The sequence below is a fragment of the Lolium rigidum genome, chromosome 1 (assembly GCF_022539505.1).
Source record: "Lolium rigidum isolate FL_2022 chromosome 1, APGP_CSIRO_Lrig_0.1, whole genome shotgun sequence".
In the NCBI taxonomy this organism is placed as follows: domain Eukaryota; kingdom Viridiplantae; phylum Streptophyta; class Magnoliopsida; order Poales; family Poaceae; genus Lolium; species Lolium rigidum.
The window spans coordinates 21,766,935-21,788,168 of NC_061508.1; the positions used below are offsets into that span (position 1 = coordinate 21,766,935).

General features: G+C 44.5%; 1 protein-coding gene across 1 annotated transcript; it reads right to left on the bottom strand.

Moving 5' to 3' along the window:
* Positions 1-17,046: 17,046 nt before the first annotated feature.
* Positions 17,047-20,392, bottom strand: LOC124669111 (wall-associated receptor kinase 2-like). Its single transcript, XM_047205817.1, has 4 exons — positions 20,356-20,392; positions 19,176-20,078; positions 18,884-19,054; positions 17,047-18,314 (listed from the first exon to the last, which is right to left on the bottom strand). The coding sequence occupies exons 2-4, from the start codon at positions 19,984-19,986 to the stop codon at positions 17,137-17,139; spliced, it is 2,160 nt and encodes a 719-aa protein (XP_047061773.1). The 5' UTR covers positions 19,987-20,078; positions 20,356-20,392; the 3' UTR covers positions 17,047-17,136.
* Positions 20,393-21,234: the final 842 nt, after the last annotated feature.

Sequence of the window (21,234 nt, forward strand, 5' to 3'; positions counted from 1 at the left end):
GGTTGCATGAGAGGGATATCTTTGACCTCTTCCTCCCTGAGTTCGATAAACCTTGGGTGATCCACTTAAGGGAAAACTTGCTGCTGTTCTACAAACCTCCGCACTTGGAGGCCCAACACTGTCTACAGGAAAGGAGGGGGAACGTAGACATCAAGCACTTTTCTGGCGCCGTTGCCGGGGAGGAAAGGTAAAAGGTACTCACACTCCGGACCTCGGCTACTAAGCTATTTTCCGGCGCCGTTGTAAGTACTCGAAGCTATTTCCTTTAGACTCTGCAATTGCGACATTTGGTTTTTTGTTTACACTAGTTAGGCATAATGGACAACAATGAGCTTTTTATTCTATTTCCTGATTTAAGACATGGATGGTTTGATGCGAAAATTAAAAAACCCATGGAACATATTAATATGAATGCCTTGAACACTATTGTTGTTAATGATATGGAAAATTCTAAGCTTGGGGAAGCTGGCTTTGATGAGCATGATATTTTTAGTCCCCCAAGCATTGAGGAGAAAATTTACTTTGATGATACTTTGCCTCCTATATTTGATGATGAGAATAATAATGATAGCTACTTTGTTGAATTTGCTCCCACTACAACTAATAAAATTGATTATGCTTATGTTGGGAGTAGTAATTATTTTATGCATGAGACTCATGATAAGAATGCTTTATGTGATAGTTATATTGTTGAGTTTGCTCATGATGCTACTGAAAGTTATTATGAGAGAGGAAAATATGGTTGTAGAAATTTTCATGTTACCAAAATACCTCTCTATGTGCTGAAATTTTTGAAGCTACACTTGTTCTATCTTCCTATGCTTGTTACTTTGCTCTTCATGAACTTGTTTATTTACAAGATTCCTATGCATAGGAAGCATGTTAGACTTAAATGTGTTTTGAATTTTCCTCTTGATGCTCTCTTTTGCTTCAACTACTATTTCTTGCGAGTGCATCATTAAAACTGCTGAGCCCATCTTAACGGCTATAAAGAAAGAACTTCTTGGGAGATAACCCATGTGTTATTTTGCTACAGTATTTTGTTTTATATTTGTGTCTTGGAAGTTGTTTACTACTGTAGCAACCTCTCCTTATCATGTTTTTGTGCCAAGTAAAGTTTCTATGTCAAAGTTGATGTTATATTTGGGATTGCTGCGCAGAAACAGCATTGCTGTCTGTCACGAATCTGGGCACAGTTCTCTGTAGAAAATTCCAAAAAATCTGCCAATTTACGAGCGTGATCCTCAGATATGTACGCAACTTTCATTAGTTTTGAGTTTTTCCATTTGAGCAAGTCTGGTGCCAGCTTTAAATTCGTCTTTACGGACTGTTCTGTTTTTGACAGATTCTGCCTTTTATTTCGCATTGCCGCTTTTGTTAAGTTGAATGAGTTTCTTTGTTCCATTAACTTTCAGAAGTTTTGTGCAATGTCCAGAAGTATTGAGAATGATTGTGTCACCTCTGAACATGTGAATTTTGATTGTGCACTAACCCTCTAATGAGTTTGCTTGAAGTTTGGTGTGAAGGAAGTTTTCAAGGGTCAATAGAAGAGGGTGATATAATGTGATCGAGAAGAGCGAAAGGTCTAAGCTTGGGGATGCCCCGGTGGTTCATCCCTGCATATTTTAAGAAGACTCAAGCATCTAAGCTTGGGGATGCCCAAGGCATCCCCTTCTTCATCGACAACTTATCGGGTTTCTTCTAGTGAAACTATATTTTTATTCGGTCACATCTTATGTACTTTACTTGGAGCGTCTCGTGTGCTTTTATTTTTGTTTTTGTTTTGTTATCTTAGTTCTCTGAATAAGTTCATCCTTGTGTGGGAGAGAGACACGCTCCGCTGGTTCGTATGAACACATGTGTTCTTAGCTCATAATATTCATGGCGAAGTTTCCTCTTCGTTAAATTGTTATATGGTTGGAATTGGAAAATGCTACATGTAGTGATTGGTAGAATGTCTTGGATAATGTGATACTTGGCAATTGTTGTGCTCATGTTTAAGATCTTGCATCATATACTTTGCACCTATTAATGAAGAAATACATAGAGCTTGCTAAAATTTGGTTTGCATAATTGGTCTCTCTAAGGTCTAGATAATTTCTAGTATTGAGTTTGAACAACAAGGAAGACGGTGTAGAGTCTTATAATGTTTACAATATGTCTTTATGTGAGTTTTGCTGCACCGGTTCATCCTTGTGTTTGTTTCAAATAACCTTGCTAGCCTAAACCTTGTATCGAGAGGGAATACTTCTCATGCATCCAAATACTTGAGCCAATATTAATGCCATTTGTGTCCACCATACCTACCTACTACATGGTATTTCTCCGCCATTCCAAAGTAAATTGCTTGAGTGCTACCTTTAAACCATTCAAAATTTATCACCTCTGATTTGTGTCAATGTTTTATAGCTCATGAGGAAGTATGTGGTGTTTATCTTTCAATCTTGTTGGGCAACTTTCACCAATGGACTAGTGGCTTCATCCGCTTATTCAATAACTTTGCATAAAGAGCTGGCAATGGGATTCCCAGTCCCAAATTAATTAACAAAAATAGACACTCCTCCATGGTATGTGATTGTTGGACGGCACCCGAAGGATTCGGTTAGCCATGGCTTGAGAAAGCAAAGGTGGGGAGGAGTGTCATCATAATAAAACTAAAATAAAAAGGCACTCCTTCATGGTATGAGATTGTTGGCAGGCACCCGAGGATTCGGTTAGCCGTGGTTTGCGAAAGAAAGGTTGGAAGGAGTGCCACCCAAAAATAAAATAAAATGGGAGCCGCTCTTTGAAGGTTTGCCTGGCAAGGGGGTTAGAGTACCCGCTACCATTCGTTGACAACAACAAACACCTCTCAAAATTTTACTTTTATGCTCTCTTCATGTTTTCAAAACCAAAGCTCTAGCACAAATACAGCAATCGATGCTTTCCTCATTGAAGGACCATTCTTTTTACTTTTATTGTTGAGTCAGTTTACCTATCTCCCTCCACCTTAAGAAGCAAACACTTGTGTGAACTGTGCATTGATTCCTACATACTTGCATATTGCACTTGTTATATTACTTTATGTTGACAATATCCATGAGATATACATGTTATAAGTTGAAAGCAACCGCTGAAACTTAATCTTCCTTTGTGTTGCTTCAATACCTCTACTTTGAATTATTGCTTTACGAGTTAACTCTTATGCAAGACTTATTGATGCTTGTCTTGGAGTACTATTCATGAAAAGTCTTTGCTATATGATTCACTTGTTTACTCATCTCATTACTTTTGTTTTGATCGCTGCATTCATCTCATATGCTTACAATAGTATGATCAAGATTATGATGGCATGTCACTTCAGAAATTATCTTTGTTATCGTTTTACCTGCTCGGGACGAGCAGAACTAAGCTTGGGGATGCTGATACGTCTCCAACGTATCGATAATTTCTTATGTTCCATGCTACTTTATTGATGATACCTACATGTTTTATGCACACTTTATGTCATATTCGTGCATTTTCCGGAACTAACCTATTAACAAGATGCCGAAGTGCCGGTTCCTGTTTTCTGCTGTTTTTGGTTTCGAAATCCTAGTAACGAAATATTCTCGGAATTGGACGAAATCAACGCCCGGGTTCCTATTTTGCCCGGAAGCATCCGGAACACCCGAGAGCGCCGGAGGGGCCCTGTGGGCCCCAGATGACATGGTGGCGCGGCCAGGGCTGGGCCCGCGCCACCCTATGGTGTCGCCGCCTCTTCGACCCTCTGACGCCGCCTCTTCGCCTATATAAAGCCCCTGCGTCGAAAACCCTTACGGAGGAAGCCACGATACGAGAAAAGTTCCAGAGCCGCCGTCATCGCGAAGCCAAGATCTGGGGGACAGGAGTCTCTGTTCCGGCACCCTGCCGGAGCGGGGAAGTGCCCCCGGAAGGCTTCTCCATCGACACCGCTGCCATCTCCACCGCCATCTTCATCACCGCTGCTGCTCCCATGAGGAGGGAGTAGTTCTCCATCGAGGCTCGGGGCTGTACCGGTAGCTATGTGGTTCATCTCTCTCCTATGTAGTTCAATACAATAATCTCATGAGCTGCCTTACATGATTGAGATTCATATGATGATGCTTGTAATCTAGATGTCATTATGCTAGTCAAGTGGGTTTTACCTATGTGATCTCCGGAGACTCCTTGTCCCACGTGTGTAAAGGTGACGAGTGTGTGCACCGTGTGGGTCTCTTAGGCTATATTTCACGAAGTACTTATTCATTGTTGAAGAGCGTAGTGAAGTGCTTATTTATATCTCTTGATGATTGCAATGTGTTTGTATCACAATTTATCTATGTGCTACTCTAGTGATGTGTTATTAAAGTAGTTTTATTCCTCCTTGCATGTGTGCAAAGGTGACGAGTGCGTGCACCGTGTTAGTACTTGGTTTATGCTATGATCATGATCTCTTGTAGATTGCGAAGTTAACTATTGCTATGATAATAATGATGTGATCTATTCCTCCTACATATGCATGAAGGTGACGGTGTGCATGCTATGCTAGTACTTGGTTTAGTCGTTTTGATCTATCTTACACTTAAGGTTACTTAAACATGAGCATTATTGTGGAGCTTGTTAACTCCGGCATTGAGGGTTCGTGTAATCCTACGCAATGTGTTCATCATCCAACAAAAGTGTAGAGTATGCATTTATCTATTCTGTTATGTGATCAATGTTGAGAGTGTCCACTAGTGAAAGTGTAATCCCTAGGCCTTGTTCCTAAATACCGCTGAGTTACTACTGCTTGTTTCTTGTTTCTTGTGTTACTACTCGCTGCAATACTACCACCATCAACTACACGCCGGCAAGCTATTTTACGGCACCATTGCTACTTGCTCATATATATTCATACCACCTGTATTTCACTATCTCTTCGCCGAACTAGTGCACCTATTAGGTGTGTTGGGGACACAAGAGACTTCTTGCTTTGTGGTTGCGGGGTTGCATGAGAGGGATATCTTTGACCTCTTCCTCCCCGAGTTCGATAAACCTTGGGTGATCCACTTAAGGGAAAACTTGCTGCTGTTCTACAAACCTGCGCACTTGGAGGCCCAACACTGTCTACAGGAAAGGAGGGGGAACGTAGACATCACCGATCCTAAGGTCAATCTTGGAGAATACGGTGGCACCGGCTAGCTGGTCAAACGGATCTTCTATCTTTGGCAAGGGGTATTTGTTTTTGATGGTGACATCGTTAAGTTTACGATAATCCGTACATAACCGATTGGCACCATCTTTCTTATCCACAAATAAAACTGGTGATCTCCAAGGTGACGAACTTGGTCGAATCAGACCCTTGTGCAACATATCATCCAGTTGCTTCTTCAGTTCTCTCAATTCTGCCGGGTTCATGCTATAGGCTCTCTGGGCTATAGGTCCTGTTCCAGGAATTAACTCGATGATAAACTCGATATCCCGATCCGGGGGCATACCGGGTAGATCATCCGGAAACACATCAGCGTATCGACAAACGACCCTATCCGATCCGGAGTTGGTTTGGCTACTCCTTGGTTGCAAGTGAAATTTCTGGGAGTTTTTCGGACACATGTTCTATTGTTATTCCGGTGCTACTAGTCATGGTGATGGCCTTCTTGGCGCAATCTATCAATCCATGATGTTTCGCCATCCAATCCATTCCTAGTACTACTTCCAGTCCTTTTGTTCCCAGAACAATTAAGTTTGCAAAAAACATTATTTCTTGAATTCGGATGGGTACTTCTTTGCAAAATTTTCTAGCTTTAGTTGTTGATCCAGGTATTTGAACTATCATGACATGTTTCAAGCTGATTGGTTGAATCTTACTAGTGCTCACAAAATCTTCGGTAACAAATGAATGTGATGCTCCGGAATCAAACAACACTCTTGCTGGTACTGAGTTAACAGAAAACATACCCAACACCACATCTGGGGCTTCCTGGGCTTCTTCGGCGTTCATGTGGTAGAGGCGTCCTCCGCGGTTGTGCGGGTTGTTGGGGGCGAACTTCTTGCCGGTGGAGACACGGCGTTGCTGCTGAGCAGGTGCGGCGGTGTTGCTCGGCGAGCTTGGCCAGCCTTTTGGGGCACTCATTGGAAAAGTGTCCCACCACTCCACATTCATAGCGAGTGATTGTGGACTTGTCTTTGGCTCCAACCGGAATAGCATTGCTTCCGGTCCTTGGTGCAGTGTTGGTGTTGGTGTTGTTGGTGTTGGGGGCTCGCGGCGGAGCGCGGTTGAAGTTGCTGTTGTGGTGCACATAGGAGTTGGGGTTGTTGCTGTTGTGGTGGGGGCCTCCTGGCCTTGGGTTTCCTCCGCTCCGGTTCTGAAAACCGGGGCGCGACACTTGGTTCTGGGGCTTGTTGTTTCTGGGGGCGAAACCACTGCTTGAGCTAGGGCGGTATCTCGGGGCATTGCTGGGCCCACTCTGATTCATCATGCGGCGCTTGCGGTTTTCATTGGCCTGGTGCAACTTGCCTTCCATTTGGATGGAAGAATCCACTAAGGCTTCAAGGTCAGCAAAGGGAATGTTGACCGATGCGTCCGCATCTCGTCGTGCAGGCCGTTCAGGAATCTCTCCTTTCTTTTCTCATTGGTGTCAGTTTCATCGGGGGCGTATCTTGACAGGGTGAGGAACCTGTCGCGGTATTCTACCACCGACATCCGGCCTTGCTTCGGTCCCGGAATTCATCCCTCATCTTCTTGATCAAACCTGGTGGTACATGGTACTTGCTAAACTTGAGCTTAAAGTCGGCCCAAGTCATCATCTGTCCGGCATTTAATGCACGGGCGCTGGTCCACCAAGCTCTTGCTGGTCCTGCTAGGTAGTGCGTAGCAAACAGCACTTTCTCATTCTCATCCACTCCAGCTACTTCTAAGTTATTCTCCATGGTTTGCAGCCAATCATCTGCATCTAAGGGTTCTTCAGTCTTGCTGAAAACGGGTGGGTTGGTGTTTTGGAAATTCTTGAGTTTGGATCCTGGATGGTCATGGTGTCCATGGCCCTGCTGGTTGTTGGCTAACCGTTGCGGTCGCTGCGAGGCTGGCTTGACGTTCGGCTCGGTCCGTCTCCCCGTCTCGCCATCGAGTGCAGCGTAGTTGCATCATCGCATCTGAGTTCGCGTTGCGGTGAGCCATCTGAACAGATAGATAGATCATGAGATAATAGGGAATTTTCTATGGCTTATTTTGGGTAACTTTTAAACTTTAAAGACTTTTGATGATGCATATAACACACAAACATTCATTCATTCATAACAAGCATCACAGATTACAAGCTAACACACTAAGGGTTTTAAGAACCCTTCTTCTTCCTTCTACGATACAAGGGACCGGATACATACTCATACCCAGGGTTTTAAGAACCCTTCATGCTACGATACAAAGGACGGGGTACAAGCCATTCCTACACATGTGATCTAGTGCAACACTACTCGTCATCTTCATCCACATCAATGGGAATGATCCCATCTTCCGCGGCTTCCAGAAACTCGTAGTCCTCCTCATCAGTGAACTCATCATCCTCAAAGTCGTTGTCATCACTCAGGAAGTCATCGCCTCCCTGAATGTCATCTCCCTCCTCCTCCATCTCCTGGATCTGGTCCTGCTGGGTACGGACAGTCACCTCCAAAGTGCGGATCTTCTCGCGAAGGCGGCGGATGGTGGCATCCTTCTTGGCGCGCTGCAGGCGGAGTATCTTGCGGTCCTTGGCGAGCATCTGGATAGCTTCGGCATGGTGAGCCACAGTCATCTGGGCACGGTGGTTGTGAACCCGCGTCCGCTCCAGGTCCTTCCGGGTCTCATGAAGCATGAAGTCCAAATGCTGCACATGGATCATGAGCACCGGGTGCGAAGAGGGTGCCATGGGTTCTCCCATGGTGTCGTGCCTGGCGAAGTAGGCGAGCGGCTTCCCGGAGTGCGGCGATGTGCTGTCCGCACACCCGAGCAAGTCCCTCCTGAAGAGCGTGAGCAAGCCCGTCCGGCCAGTTGCATGCCTTGAAGGAGAAAAGGATCCTCTCCGAGATGGGAGGCTCCGAACTTCCCTTCAAGTCAGCGGTGATCATCCACTGCTGTTCCCCGGTGGGGGTGTCGTGGATCCGGACGCCATGGAACTTGGGAGGTGGACGTTCGAGCCTCTCGGACACAAGGTACAAGTCGCGCTCGAACACCAGACTTCCTCCGTTCTCCAGGTCGTAGGTCTCCGTCTGGACGTAGGGCTCCATCTGAAAGTGAAATGGATGAGTAAGTTAGAGATGTGACTAAGTGTGGCAATATTTTAGATGTATTTAAAAAGAAGAGCATGGTCATCATTTTTGAAAAGATTCGGTAGAAAAGAGAATGAGTAAGTTTTTCCCAAGTATTCACTCAATTTGTTTTAGAAACTAAATTTTTAGGAACGTCCATTCTAAACTAGGGTCTCCTAAGGTCAAACAATGGCTCTGATACCAACTTGTCAACACCCGGATTTTTAAGTCCGGATGCCTATTATGTCATACATCGCAATCCCAGGAATATTGTTGTTGCGAGGCATAATAGTTAAGTATCACAGTCATCATTCATTACAACTCATAAAGTCTTACAAATTGGAATCACATGCTCCATATTACACAAATAGTTGATCTAATGATCAACGAACTGATCAACGAACCAACACAAGTTCATAGCGGAAGCGTAAGATACAAGGACTCTATAGTCCACAGGCCAACGCTTGACGTTAGCAGACTCCTAGTGGTTGTAGACTTCCTGCTGACCGTCCTCCTCGTACTTGCTGCTCCTCTTCATAGTCCGGCCATTTGAATAGCCGGGGACACAGCCGTGAGTACTTTATGTACTCGCAAACTAATACTAGTGTAAGTGCTAACATCTCTAGCATTGGGTGCTAAGCTCTAGTTTATTTGCATAAAGCCAATTTTAGTTCACAAGTATTTGCTAAAGACTTATTCATGTGCTAACTAGCTCAAGTGGGAACATTAGTGTCATTCCCACAACTCTGTTGTGTTTTCAATATAATCAAGTCACCATTCACCTTTTATTTCAACAACATGATCAAAGTCTAATACTGGATACTGTATGGCCGTTCCAACCGTCCGTAACCGTGGACACGGCTATTCGAATAGATTTACACTCTGCAGAGGTTGCACACTTGTGCCACAACATTTGATTTCATCCGTCGGGATTTCCCCGAATCATCGTAACACAGTATGCGGATCATCAACCATAACCTTTCATTTACTAACCCTAGTATGAGCACCTCTCCCCATGAGCTTGGCCTCCCAGTGATGACCAACTGTCATCCTGGGAACTGCACAGGGCTTGGCCGTACAATTCACCTTCAATTCACATCATTCATCCACAACGGAGGCAGCCTCGGCATAACCCCTATGATGTGTGTTCAGAGGGAACTCATACTAAGATACATAAACTTCTAGTTAAGCCCTTACCCATAATCAGGTATTGTGGGGGTACTCAATAATTGGAAAGGTATCGCATCCAATCCAATACTAGTTTTTAATCAAAAATCACCATCTTCTCTTGGTCATATTCACCTTCAAAAATCATTTCATTATTTCACCACACATGTTCCCATCTAGAGTAGTCATGTTTAATTTAGCACTAGCATCTAAGGATGAGGGGTGCTAAGTACTTTGCTTTGCTCCTAGGCTAACTTTGATACTCTTGTACTAATCTAACATTAACCCTATTGAATTATGAATCAACAGTACAAAATAACAGTAAGTAAAACTTAAAAATAAAACTGGGAATTAGGCTCATAATATAAAGTAAAATGGGTGGTGCTTGGCTCAGGATGAGCTAGCACTTTGCAAGAGTATTATCTTGCCTTGGTTGGGAAACTGGTCAAAGTGGTCTTCTTCTCCTTGACAGTAGACTTCCTCCTCCTCCGGATACTCCTCGGTACTAGCGTCTAAAATACGAATACGGGGTACACAATCATCATACCAAACAAGGTACTAAACTAGGCACACTCAAGAGTTACACACTTTAACTAACATCACATATTCTTATTTAGTTGGAGAATGAGTTCTTTTCATGATTTAAGAAAAATAATTTCCTCTCATATTACTTTTAATTATTCAGAGATATAACTTCCTCTCATTATTTTATTAAGATTTAATTTCTCTCATGCATAATATGTGACCTAGGTTGAACAAGGTCAACCTCTTCACACTTAGCATTTTAAGAAAATGATTTAAATGAGGTGAGTACCTCATACCATTTAATTCTAACATGATAATGATTTAATATCATCAACAAACCATATGAGATTTTTATGACCAGAGCCTTCACCTCATATTGGATTGCTCATGACAAGATTTAAATGGAAAGATATTCCCATATGATTTATTAATATATTGGGACAATATCCTTGACTAGAAAATAGCCATAAAGTTCCTTAATTTAACTAGGCCATGATCATACACAGTAAGCATGGCATATTTTTGTAGAAACAATTAGTATAAGTGAAATGTGAATTGTAGGAGTTGGAATTAACTTAAAAGCATGTTTGGTTGATTTTTAATAATTATTCTAAGGCAGAAAAGTCCCTGCCTTGTTTATTTTGTCATTTTAATTCTACAATAGATCTAGGGTTCTATCCAGTGGCATTGTGTAGATAATTTCCTAAGGTTTCCAAATATATCAAGTTTGTAAAATTTGGCTGAGTGGATTTGTCTCTATTAAATTTCAAAGTCAGCATCAGATTGCATATTCTAGTTATTCTGGAAATTCGAATTTGAACTATTGGGCTTGCGCGGGAAAATAACTGGGCTGCACAGGGGACAGGGAGATGGGCCGGCCCAGCTCTGCGTCTGGCGCAGCGGGCCGTCTGACTGGCGGGGGCCACGCGTCAGTGAGATTTACTCACCGAATCGGTACGCTGTGCGAGAGGCGTTGGATCAGGCGATGATCCAACGGCTGGAGGTTGTCGTCGTCGACGGCGAGAAGCAGTGGCGTGCGCGGCGGAGGTAGGGGGTCGGAGCGGCCGTCGGAGCTCCGGCGGTCGCCGGCGGGGTGCGCCGCGACGTTGTCGACGATGGGGAAGCGCCTGGAAGCAGTTGCGTCGTCGGGGGAGGTCTCCTTCTCCGGCGAGCTTCGGCTACTGGCGGCGGCGGCGACCTTGCGATTGGGGCGCTGCGGTGGCTAATCGATCAAATTGAGGCGGCGAGGAGTTGTGTGGTGATGAGTGGAGGCGAATGGTGTGCTCAGATCAGTGGGAGGAGTCCCCTTTTTATAGCATTGAGGGGTGGCCGTGGGGTGGCGCGGCAGTCGTCGACGGCGTCGTCGTTCCAGGGGCTCCAAGGGGCAAGTGATGGGCGCACCGTGTTGGCGACGTCCAGGCGAAGCTGACACGCTTGATGGCGTGGATAATGAGGGGCTACAGCGGCGGCGATCTTGACCGGAGCTTGCAGGTCATGGCGGAGGTGCGCGGAAGCTCACGTCGTCTGCGGCGTTCCCGCGGGCCAGGGGCCATGTCCGGGCGATTCCTGGTGTTGTCACGCGTCGACTGGAGTTGAGAGGAGAGCAAGTGGTGGCGGGGTGCGTTGGGGCGACGTCACGCTCTGGGCGTCCAGTGTGTGCGCCATGCGCGCTCTGGCGCGGCATGGGCGTGCTCTGGGCGCATCTGGGCGCGCAGCTGCTGGCGTGTGTGTGCGTGGCTTTGACCAGGGGAGGGCACGGGCACGTCCAGGGAGGTGAGAGGGAGAGGTTTGACAAGGCAGGGCATGCTGGAGGTGACCAGGGAGAGAGGGAGCATGATGGTGGCATGCCATGCCACGGCATGGCATGGTTTTGACCATGTTGAGCAAGTGGAGGGGGGCACAGTGGCTGGCACTGATGCTGAGGGGTAAGGGGAGATGCCAGGGTGCAGAGAAGGCAGGGTTGGACCAAGTCCAAGGTAGAAAATTGAGGTATGGGCTCAAGTTTCTACATCGCCAGACAAGGTGTTCGACATAATGCCCGCAAGAAAAATATTTTCGAATTTTGCAAATCTTTTTGTTGGGTTGTAATAATATATTAAATAGAGTATATTGGTGGTGGTGGTGGTCAAAATAGAATTGATTTGCAAAAATTTATTTTGCATGTGATCTTACATATGTAAATTTGTTCCAACTTTGCATGCTTCTTATTTGAAATTGATGCATAATTTGGGGTGGTGTCTTTGGGCAAAGTTGGAGTGCTGGATGTTGTCTTGGATGAGGTAAAAAGCCTTGACTAAGTGTAGAAGTGAAAAGTGAAAATACAGGGGCTCAAAGTGAGTACCAGATTATAAATGTCACATATGACCATATCACATGTGAGCTCATATTTATCTCAATTTTGATTTGAAAGTTGTTTGATGGTTTCCAAAGTTGTTAATATAGGTTTAGTATCCATTTACACCTAGTGGTGCAAACCAAAATGGTCTCTAACAAAGATTTGTAAAAATGGCCTAAGCCTTATGTGTGTGTGAGATTGATTTTTATTATTTCTTTTCCTTTTTTTTCTTTTTATTTGACTTTCGATGATCAAGAGATCATTGCTAGGGTTTTAGAGTGAGAGAGAACACATAAGCAAGCATCATGGCAATTGCACACTCACATAATTAAAGTAGGTGATCTATATGCATAAATCTATATGAGGAGAAAAAGTTTTTGTTAACCCTAATTTTTGGATTCTTGAATTTCTCTCTTGTTCCTTTTATTGAAATTTGGGATGTTACAGTAAACTCCGGGTACTATCTTCGGCAGGCCCATTTGGGATGCCTATGTCACTGCCTCCCCTACGAGGAGTGAGGTGTTGATGACGTACGGTGGTCGAGTAGCGCGGCCAGGGTGGAAGAAACCAGATGCACTGCCTCCCCTCCCCTGCGAGTGCATCTTCTTTAGTTTTATCGTGTTTATTTAAAATGCCGTGTTTTTATATATCGTACCGTGTCGTGTCCCTGGACTTATCTATGTAACGACGGTGGTACTTGTTTGCATCCTTATTTATGTAAGTGACATATTTATGTAATCTAAGTGAGTCTCTATGTGTGTTCAAACCTGTTCGTCCTCAAATGACTACTATTTCTTGTACCAAATTGTTTATAAAACCCAACAAAAAAACAAAAAAATTCTAATCCACTAAGACTAGAATTTTAGCTATTTTCAATTTTTTAAGTTGTTATTCATATATATTACAAATTTAGTGTTAAGATTCATATTGAATTATCTATTTCATATTCAATTAGTGAATTAGTGAATTGTATATAACTACACAAAGATCTGTGTGTTGAAAAATGTACAAACATGCATTTAATAACCTAACGGAAGTGATAAAATGACTATAGATACCTTTATTACTTGTGAGTGTCAATATGTATCTATCCGTCCCACTGGTTACCAGACTACCCCTACGAGACGACTTCCCACGAGGTGTGCGGTTCGAGTCACGGCAACACCCATTTTTTGCTTCATTTTTTTTGATATTTAATATGTACCACCTCAACTAGCCTAATGGGCCTAATTTGGTTGGAGATGGCCCATTAGTCAAATCTAGATTGGGCTATCCGCTGCGATTATTGTTGCTGTTAAATGAGATAGTTGTTCCTGTTTTATATGTAGCCTAATGGGCCTAATTGGATGGAGTTGGCCCATTAGTCAAGTCTAGATTGGTCTGTTGTCTGCTGTGAGTGTTGTAGCTGTGAAATGAGCTATTTGTTGTTGTTGACTGAGAGATTTGTTGCTGTCAAATATCACATAAGATAACAACTCCACCCGACTGCCAACACGCCGTCTTTATTTTAGATTACCAGAGGTTTTCCCCCATTTCCACTGGAAAATACCTTATCAATTATGTACAAATCGTCTGCAACAAAACTGAGCAAAAACTGACAATACATTTCCTATAATCAAACGCTTACTTTGGAAAAATCTTTGTCACTTGGTGAATTGAAGCATGAGAGTTGTGCTACTGTGTCCTACCTATCTGTTTGGTTTGTGTAATGGATTTAGATGGCGGTTGTTTTCAGTGTGTGATCATTGCTCTAAACCTGTTCCAGGCTTTCCTGGTATTTCGGAGTTGGTTGGGATGGCAGCCAATCTCCCCAGTAAACTCTGTTTTCCTTTTATTTTGTTGGTGTCTAGTTTTAATCCTGTAATACACTTGACTTATTTTTCAATGAACAGGCTAGATCAACAGCAGCAAATAGAACATGCTTACCTAGCATCCAAGCACACAACAGGGCCAAGCATGCACAACACATCAGCATATGTAGTAAGCACATCATACACATGCTTAAACACTAAGCATACTTAATTAGAAACATAGTTCACACATACTTAAATAGAAACATAGTTCACAACAGCATTAACCAAGTTTTAACACCACAAGCACGACAGAGTTTAACATAAACACACAACTAAAGAAAGAGGCATCAGGTAGGCAGGCAGGTCGGCACCATCCTCCGCATGCTCCTACTGCCGGGGGGCGTACTTCTTGAGGAACAGGCCGTAGGCGGCATGCTTGGCCCTGAGGTGTGCGGGTGTCTGCCCGCTGCCAACACCAGTGTAGGTGGCATGCCGGTACATGCCGAGGAAGTCCGTCGGCATTTCCTTGCGGCTGCACCAGGGGCACTTGAACCTCCCCGGGCCAAGAAGGTAGCGAATCTCCCCGCACCTAAGCCCGCGGAGAACATGCCCGCTCTTCCGGTCCCTATCCTCCCGGTCAGAACCGACTTCATCCGAAGGATCCTCCTGTTAGATGAAGTAAATTAGGTTAATTAGCTGCTATTGCATACAAACAATGTAATGACTATAAATAGAAAAGGAACGAAAACAATGCAAAGTAATTATTTGTATAAATGCACATTAGTTAGTAACTATACATACCATATCTAATTTAAACAAAAACTAGTGTTTGGAATGGAACAAGCGGCAATACCATCACAGAAGAAAAACACTATGTCTAGATGCTCGGAGAAAGGTATACTTGATACTCGGAAAGGATCCAGAGGATCCAATCCATCAATATGCATGCTCAAATCACACCAATGAGCGAGATGCTCAAAAGGTATTAGTCATCACTTCGTATAGACCAAGTGATGCTAGCAATATTTGAGGCAAACAAAAACTTGGAGTGCCCGAGTTGATGAAGATATGCAAAATAGTATGAAATACAAGCATATCAAGTACAAACCAGATACACACAAAGCTTTGACAGCCACATACACCACCTAGCACCACCTAGCTATTAAACCATCGAAACCCTTATTTTCTTCATAAAACAATCATAGTGGCATTCATATGTATGATACCCTACTCGTGAGGATCTCTATTAATAAAAACCAACAGTTTATCCATCAAGGTGAGCAACCAAGTAGCAGTACCAAGAGCTACCGAGGTCACATCAAACCTAGTAAGCCACAGACCATAGCATCAATCATCATAATATGGACAGATTCAGATTGTGATGAATATTAATCCAACAATAGTTGGCATCCATCCATTCTTCTCAAACAAATTGAATCATTACCAATACACAGTTCATCAATAAAGAATTCCAGTGAATATCCTTACACAACAAGAAACCATAGTTCAATTAGTAACAATAAGAACACCAAATGATCAAGTTTACAGTAGCATGACTTGCACATGACACTCTAGTGAAGGCAAAGCTCCAGTCAAGAAATCAAGGCTTCCATGCAGTGATTAATTAACAGGCAACATCTGCAAGTATTGGAGCCACATTTCAACTTCTGTGTCCATACAATGTAGTAGCAGTTAATCTAAAACCTGTCTAGACATTAATTGCAAGCAGGCACAAGTCATAAGTGAATCATCCAGTGCCTAGATCCATATAATTGCTAGGAACCAGTCATAATAGCAAGCTAATCAAACTAGATAGCCTTATTTATCAGCGGATAGGGATTACATGGAACCCAACCAAGCAAGAACCTCAGATGAACACTTGAGCAAGCTCAAATTCATCTCTCGAACTACTAGAAATATCAAAATGGCTTGGTACTACAACAAATTCACATCATATAGATTAGCCAAATCCACGGATTTCGTACAAGCTTGCGAGCGAGCAAGGCATTCCTGCATGTCGTCGGGGTCGGCGGAGAAATTTACCTCGGACGGGTCGGCGGAGTCGGATTCGTCGAAGGTGGGCACGTCATCGGGGCTGTTGATCTTGAGCCCCGCCGCCTTCCTCTCCTCGCCTCTCGCGGTTCTTCAGATTCTTCTTCTTGCGCCGCCGCTTCGCGCCTCTGTCTCGTGCGCACGCTTCTTGCTCGCCGGTGCGGCCACCGTCCTCTGGCCCCAAGCGGAGCTCAGATCTAGGGCAGCTCCGCCCGCCGATGAAGCGGCCAACTGGGTTTCCTCAACCGCCGCCTCCTTGCCCTTCCCCTCCTTCCCCTTCCCCCTCTCCATGGACGAGCGCGAGCGAGCACGAGAGCGAGCTCTGCTGTTCTTGACCTAGGGTTTTTTGCCCGATTTGGGGATTGCTTTTGCTTTGGATAGAATTGCTGAAGAGGACAGGGGAGAAAGATATTTATATCTCGGCGGTTCCGTCGTGGCCGCGCGTGGACACGTAGGCGTATAATACATAGAGGTATGGGTCATACGGGCTTGTACATGGGCTGATACGAACCCAGCCAAACCCGAAGTACACAGGAAATGACGATCATGCCCCCAGACCCGAATCGGTATGAACGAATCCTAACCGTCCACGTGTTTTCGCGGTTTGGCCAGTTTGTGGTGGGTAACGTACGGAAGCAAAAACGATAAACTAATTCTAGATTCTCCTAATCCAACCTTTGGTGACTGCAATTTGTACTTTCTGGAGCACAACAATGATCTAGCAATCCATCTGGACAAGTTCAATGGGTCGATGCATTATACTCTCGAATTATTTAAAAAAATCATTCCAAAGCTGAAAGGCGCAAATGAAAAATGGCAAGCTACGACAAATATGAAATAATGTCAAAATTTCCGTAACCTGTAAACATCACGAAAACAAGGACTTAAATCTTGAAATAACCAATTTCCCCAATTTCCATCATCTATATAAACACTTGGTGCCACAAATACAGGACGGCAATGGATAGTAGCAAGACTTGAAGCTCCAAGTCTGGTGTAAACTGTAATACTCAACTAAAACTATCATCTGGGTGTCTCCATGCCTATTCCAGTCATCTGCGGGACCGTTGAGAAGCTACTCGACAATGGAGGGTCCCAAGGTGACGGAGCTACAGATGACAAGTGCACGGCCAAGCGCTCCAGTGCGGTATGCTCCATTACCAGTTTTTCCCTCCAGGTGCTTCGCAGGGCCTTCAGCTGATCAGCCACCTCTGTCATGGAAGGCCTATCTTCGCCACTGGCAGCCAAGCACATCCTACCCAGCTCTGCGACTTCTCCCAGCAGCGTCTCCATCTCAGCGCGCATTATGCTCGCATCAAGGATACCCTCGAGGTCTCCCTCCTTCATGGCGAGTAGGAAGGATGACACCAAGCTCTTGCCTTGCTTGGGGCCGTCGTGGTAGATCGCCGTCTTCCCCGTGATCAGCTCCAGCAACACAACCCCGAAGCTGTAAACGTCGCTCTTGTCCGTGAGTTGCCGCTCCTGCAAGTACTCAGGGTCTAGGTAACCCAAGGTCCCTTGCACCAATGTCATGAACTGAACCTCATCCTTGGGGAGCGTCCTTGATGCGCCAAAATCGGTCACTTTCGCCATGTAGCTGTCATCCAAGAGAATGTTCATGGACTTAACATCTCCATGGACTATAGGGTGGTTTGTCGACAGATGCAGATAGGCTAGTGCTTCTGCTGATTCTTGAGCGATCCTGAGACGGGTATCCAGTGAGGGAGATGTGCTGTTATGATGGATAAAGTCGAAGAGAGTGCCGTTCGATATGTATTCATAGACCAGTATGGGGACCTCCACCTCCAAGCAGCACCCTAGAAGCCTGACAACATTCCGGTGGTTGGTCTGTGAAAGTACAATAATCTCCTGCACGAATTCATCAGTTTCGGCCATGTTCATGAGCTTTGAGCGTTTCACAGCTACTACCCTGTCATCCTTGAGAATGCCCTTGTAGACAGTGCCGTGACCGCCCCTTCCCAGTTCTCTGTTCTCATCAAAATCGTTTGTGGCCTTCTTCAGTTCTTCTTGCGTGAATATCCTCAATGTATCGACTTGTTTTGACATAATTTGATGGTATAATATCTGACCACCATTCTGATCGAAGAATCTTTCCTTCTCTTTCTTCAGCTTTCTTTTCTGATACTCGGCATGGAGTGCAAAGATACAGACCGTGAGGAAGACGACACTCACGGATATGCCTGAAAATCATGACGGTTAATTACCATCAGTTGAACTAGCGTCATTGCCCACTTTTAGCTAAAAATAACAATGCAATATGTGCCACACACACCATTTACTTTGCTATATGACATGCATGCAAACTGCACTTAAACTTATGGGAAAATTTGCTACAGGACACCGTTATTTTACGTCGTTTGCTAAAACACACCGCTTGATTGTGTCTTTGCCAGGTACCATTATAATTTTGTGGCACATTTGCTAGAACACACCACCTGTCCCAAAACGGAAACTTTTGCATATTTTTTTCAAAATCAGTCATAGCATGGTCATCCCAGCCAAAAGTGCCAAAATTTCCCTTTTTGGACAGATGGTGTGTTCTGGCAAATGTGCCACATAATTGTAATGGTACCTGGCAAAGACACAATTGAGCGGTGTGTTTTGGCAAACGCCAAAAAAAAAACGGTGTCCTGTAGCAAATTTTCCCAAAACTTATAGAACAGGCATAAGAAGTGCAAAAGAGCTTTCCAGTTACTGTATGGAGAAGTGTGAGTGCACAAAGTGTTATGATCGTTAACTTTCCAATTACCTATGGCGATGTTCTGAGCTTTGTTTGGGTTAACTCGAATGCATGGTATGCTCTTTGGATCATCGCTCCTGAATCCTGATGAGCATAAACAGGTGTAGCTTCCAATGGTGTTTCTGCAATTACCTTTGCAAGGATACAAGGACTGATCTGGAGATTCACACTCGTTGATGTCTGTCATTTCAAGGATGTCAGGGTAATATCAACATCAATTACCAGAAATTGCATTCCATAAATAACAAAGCTGACATAAAGGAGAGTATATATGTGGGCTTTCAGTGACGCATACACATACCTTGGCACCCTCCTTGTAGGTAGGGATTGCCCTCATAACCTTGAGAGCAGTTGCAGCGGTAACCGGGGCCATTGGATACATTAACACATTCACTATTCATAGCTTGGCAGGCATACTGTGGTCCCATCCTGCTGGCTTCGGTACAACTTCCATTGCCAACAACCCAATCAAGCACCAGAGGAACCCCATTTGTATATTTACTGGGAAAATTTGTAGAGCTAGCAAACGAAGGTTCAAACTTGAACCAGCCGTCCTCAACAACGAATGAGTAGCTGCATGGGCTGAAAGCCTTGATGGTAGAGTTGTCTAGTAATGGTGAGGTTGTGGTGTTAAAGGAGCTGATGTTTCCTGGAAACGTGGTCTGGCAGCAACCCAGTCCAGAACACTCTGTGCTATCATCAACGCTACTTGCGTCAGTGCAGTATGAATAGCATGTGTTGACAGCGTAGTAGTCAAGCTGGTTCTTGCCCATGCCGGATCCCACGATGAATCCAAGCGTATCACACCCAATTGAAATCAACTTGTTCTTGGTGTCGGAAAACTTATGAAAAGGATCAAGGCTTAAGCCAGCCAAACCGCTGCTATTGGTGCCATTGGCGTAATTGCATTTCCATGCGATGTGTGGGTTCAGAACACGGATCTCACCCAGGTTAAGATTGATGTCCAGTACCCTAACACCGGTTGAGGCTAGATACGCCTCGCCTTCATTGCACGTGACATTGAAGGGTTCTTGGAAGCAACCTTTTCCGATGCCAAACGGGTACGGGATATTGACGTTGCCACATTTTCCTGGGCAGCCAAGCCGTGTCATGGGGATGTTCCCAGAGGATTCGGACCCATAAGCTGTAGTACTATGTTGCAGTAATAGGGTGGTGGCGACAAGTAACAATAAGAGCTTCTTACCTACAAGGCAATGATCAAGAAATGTATCAATATATATCTTGGTTGGATGCATCTGTTGAAATTGATATGGGCCATTCCTCTACGATTTCACATGTAAGGCAGTAAATTGAAAATTTCCTCTACGATACAACTGAATGTTTCGTTTGTTTAAACGATGCAGAAAATAACAAACTATCGATTTTTGGTGCTTACGTCTCTGCTCCAGGAACGGAGAGCTTAAACAGTGTCCAAGTGAACGAGCTACAGCCCCGATGAGCAAATAAAAAAATCCCCGTACCTTACAGGGCCTGGTAGCCATGAGCGTAGCACCGTGCGGCAGCCAGGTACGGCCGCGAAGGAGGGCAAACTGCGCAAGATGCCAAAGGAGGCCGGACCGGCGGGCAGTGCCGGAGGCTCGGATCCGGCGCCGGGCGCTGGCTGGAGGAGACAGACCCCCGGCCACGGGAACTCGTCAGAGGCGGACGAGAACCCAGATTTCCCTACGGGTGGTGCTGCGCAGATGGGTCTGGCCTTTCCATCGGCGTCAGGCATCTCGCCGGCAATAGGTGGTCTCACTCAGGTCGGGGAATGGCGGTGGAGACTGGAGAGGCCAGGGTGTGGCTTCGGTGTGTTTTTTTTCTTCAACATTACCCGACAAAAAATTGGCTAGCCAAATTTTTTGGTTCAGCCCCTTTGCCACACATTGGCAGTTAATAGTGCAGTGATTAAAATTTGGCAACCAACCAAAGAAGAGTCAATCGTTGGCCACAATCCAAACGTTACCCTTAGTTTTGGTGCATTTGTCATTTGCTAAACACTGAAAGTCGTATTTTTTCGATAAAGACTGAAAGTCGTATGATGCTGTCGAACATACAGGGTATCGTTGGCATATAATAATCGGTTTTGCTATTGATCGATCCAGACTTAGCTTATACCTCGCCTTTAGGGTTGCTAGATTTATAGCGCCATATAAGTTGTAAGTGGGTTGTAATTAAGAAAAATACTTCCAACTTATTCGCTACAAGTAGATTGCAAGTGACCCTGACTTTATGATAAAGATAATAAAGATTTGTCATTTTCCAACCCTTCAGAGATTTAGCTTGGGGCACTCTACTCACAAATAAGGAAAGAACATAGCACCCCTTGTGGGCCACACCACGTGAAGCAAGTCAGATAA

Bases quoted from the DNA above. Each gene is read 5' to 3' on its own strand.
- LOC124669111 (XM_047205817.1), bottom strand. From the start codon at position 19,986: ATGACACGGCTTGGCTGCCCAGGAAAATGTGGCAACGTCAATATCCCG. The intron at 19,055-19,175 runs GTATGTGTATGC...TTGAAATGACAG, and splicing joins CCTACAAGGAGGGTGCCAAG to ACATCAACGAGTGTGAATCT. The intron at 18,315-18,883 runs GTAATTGGAAAG...CATGATTTTCAG, and splicing joins AGCTCAGAACATCGCCATAG to GCATATCCGTGAGTGTCGTC.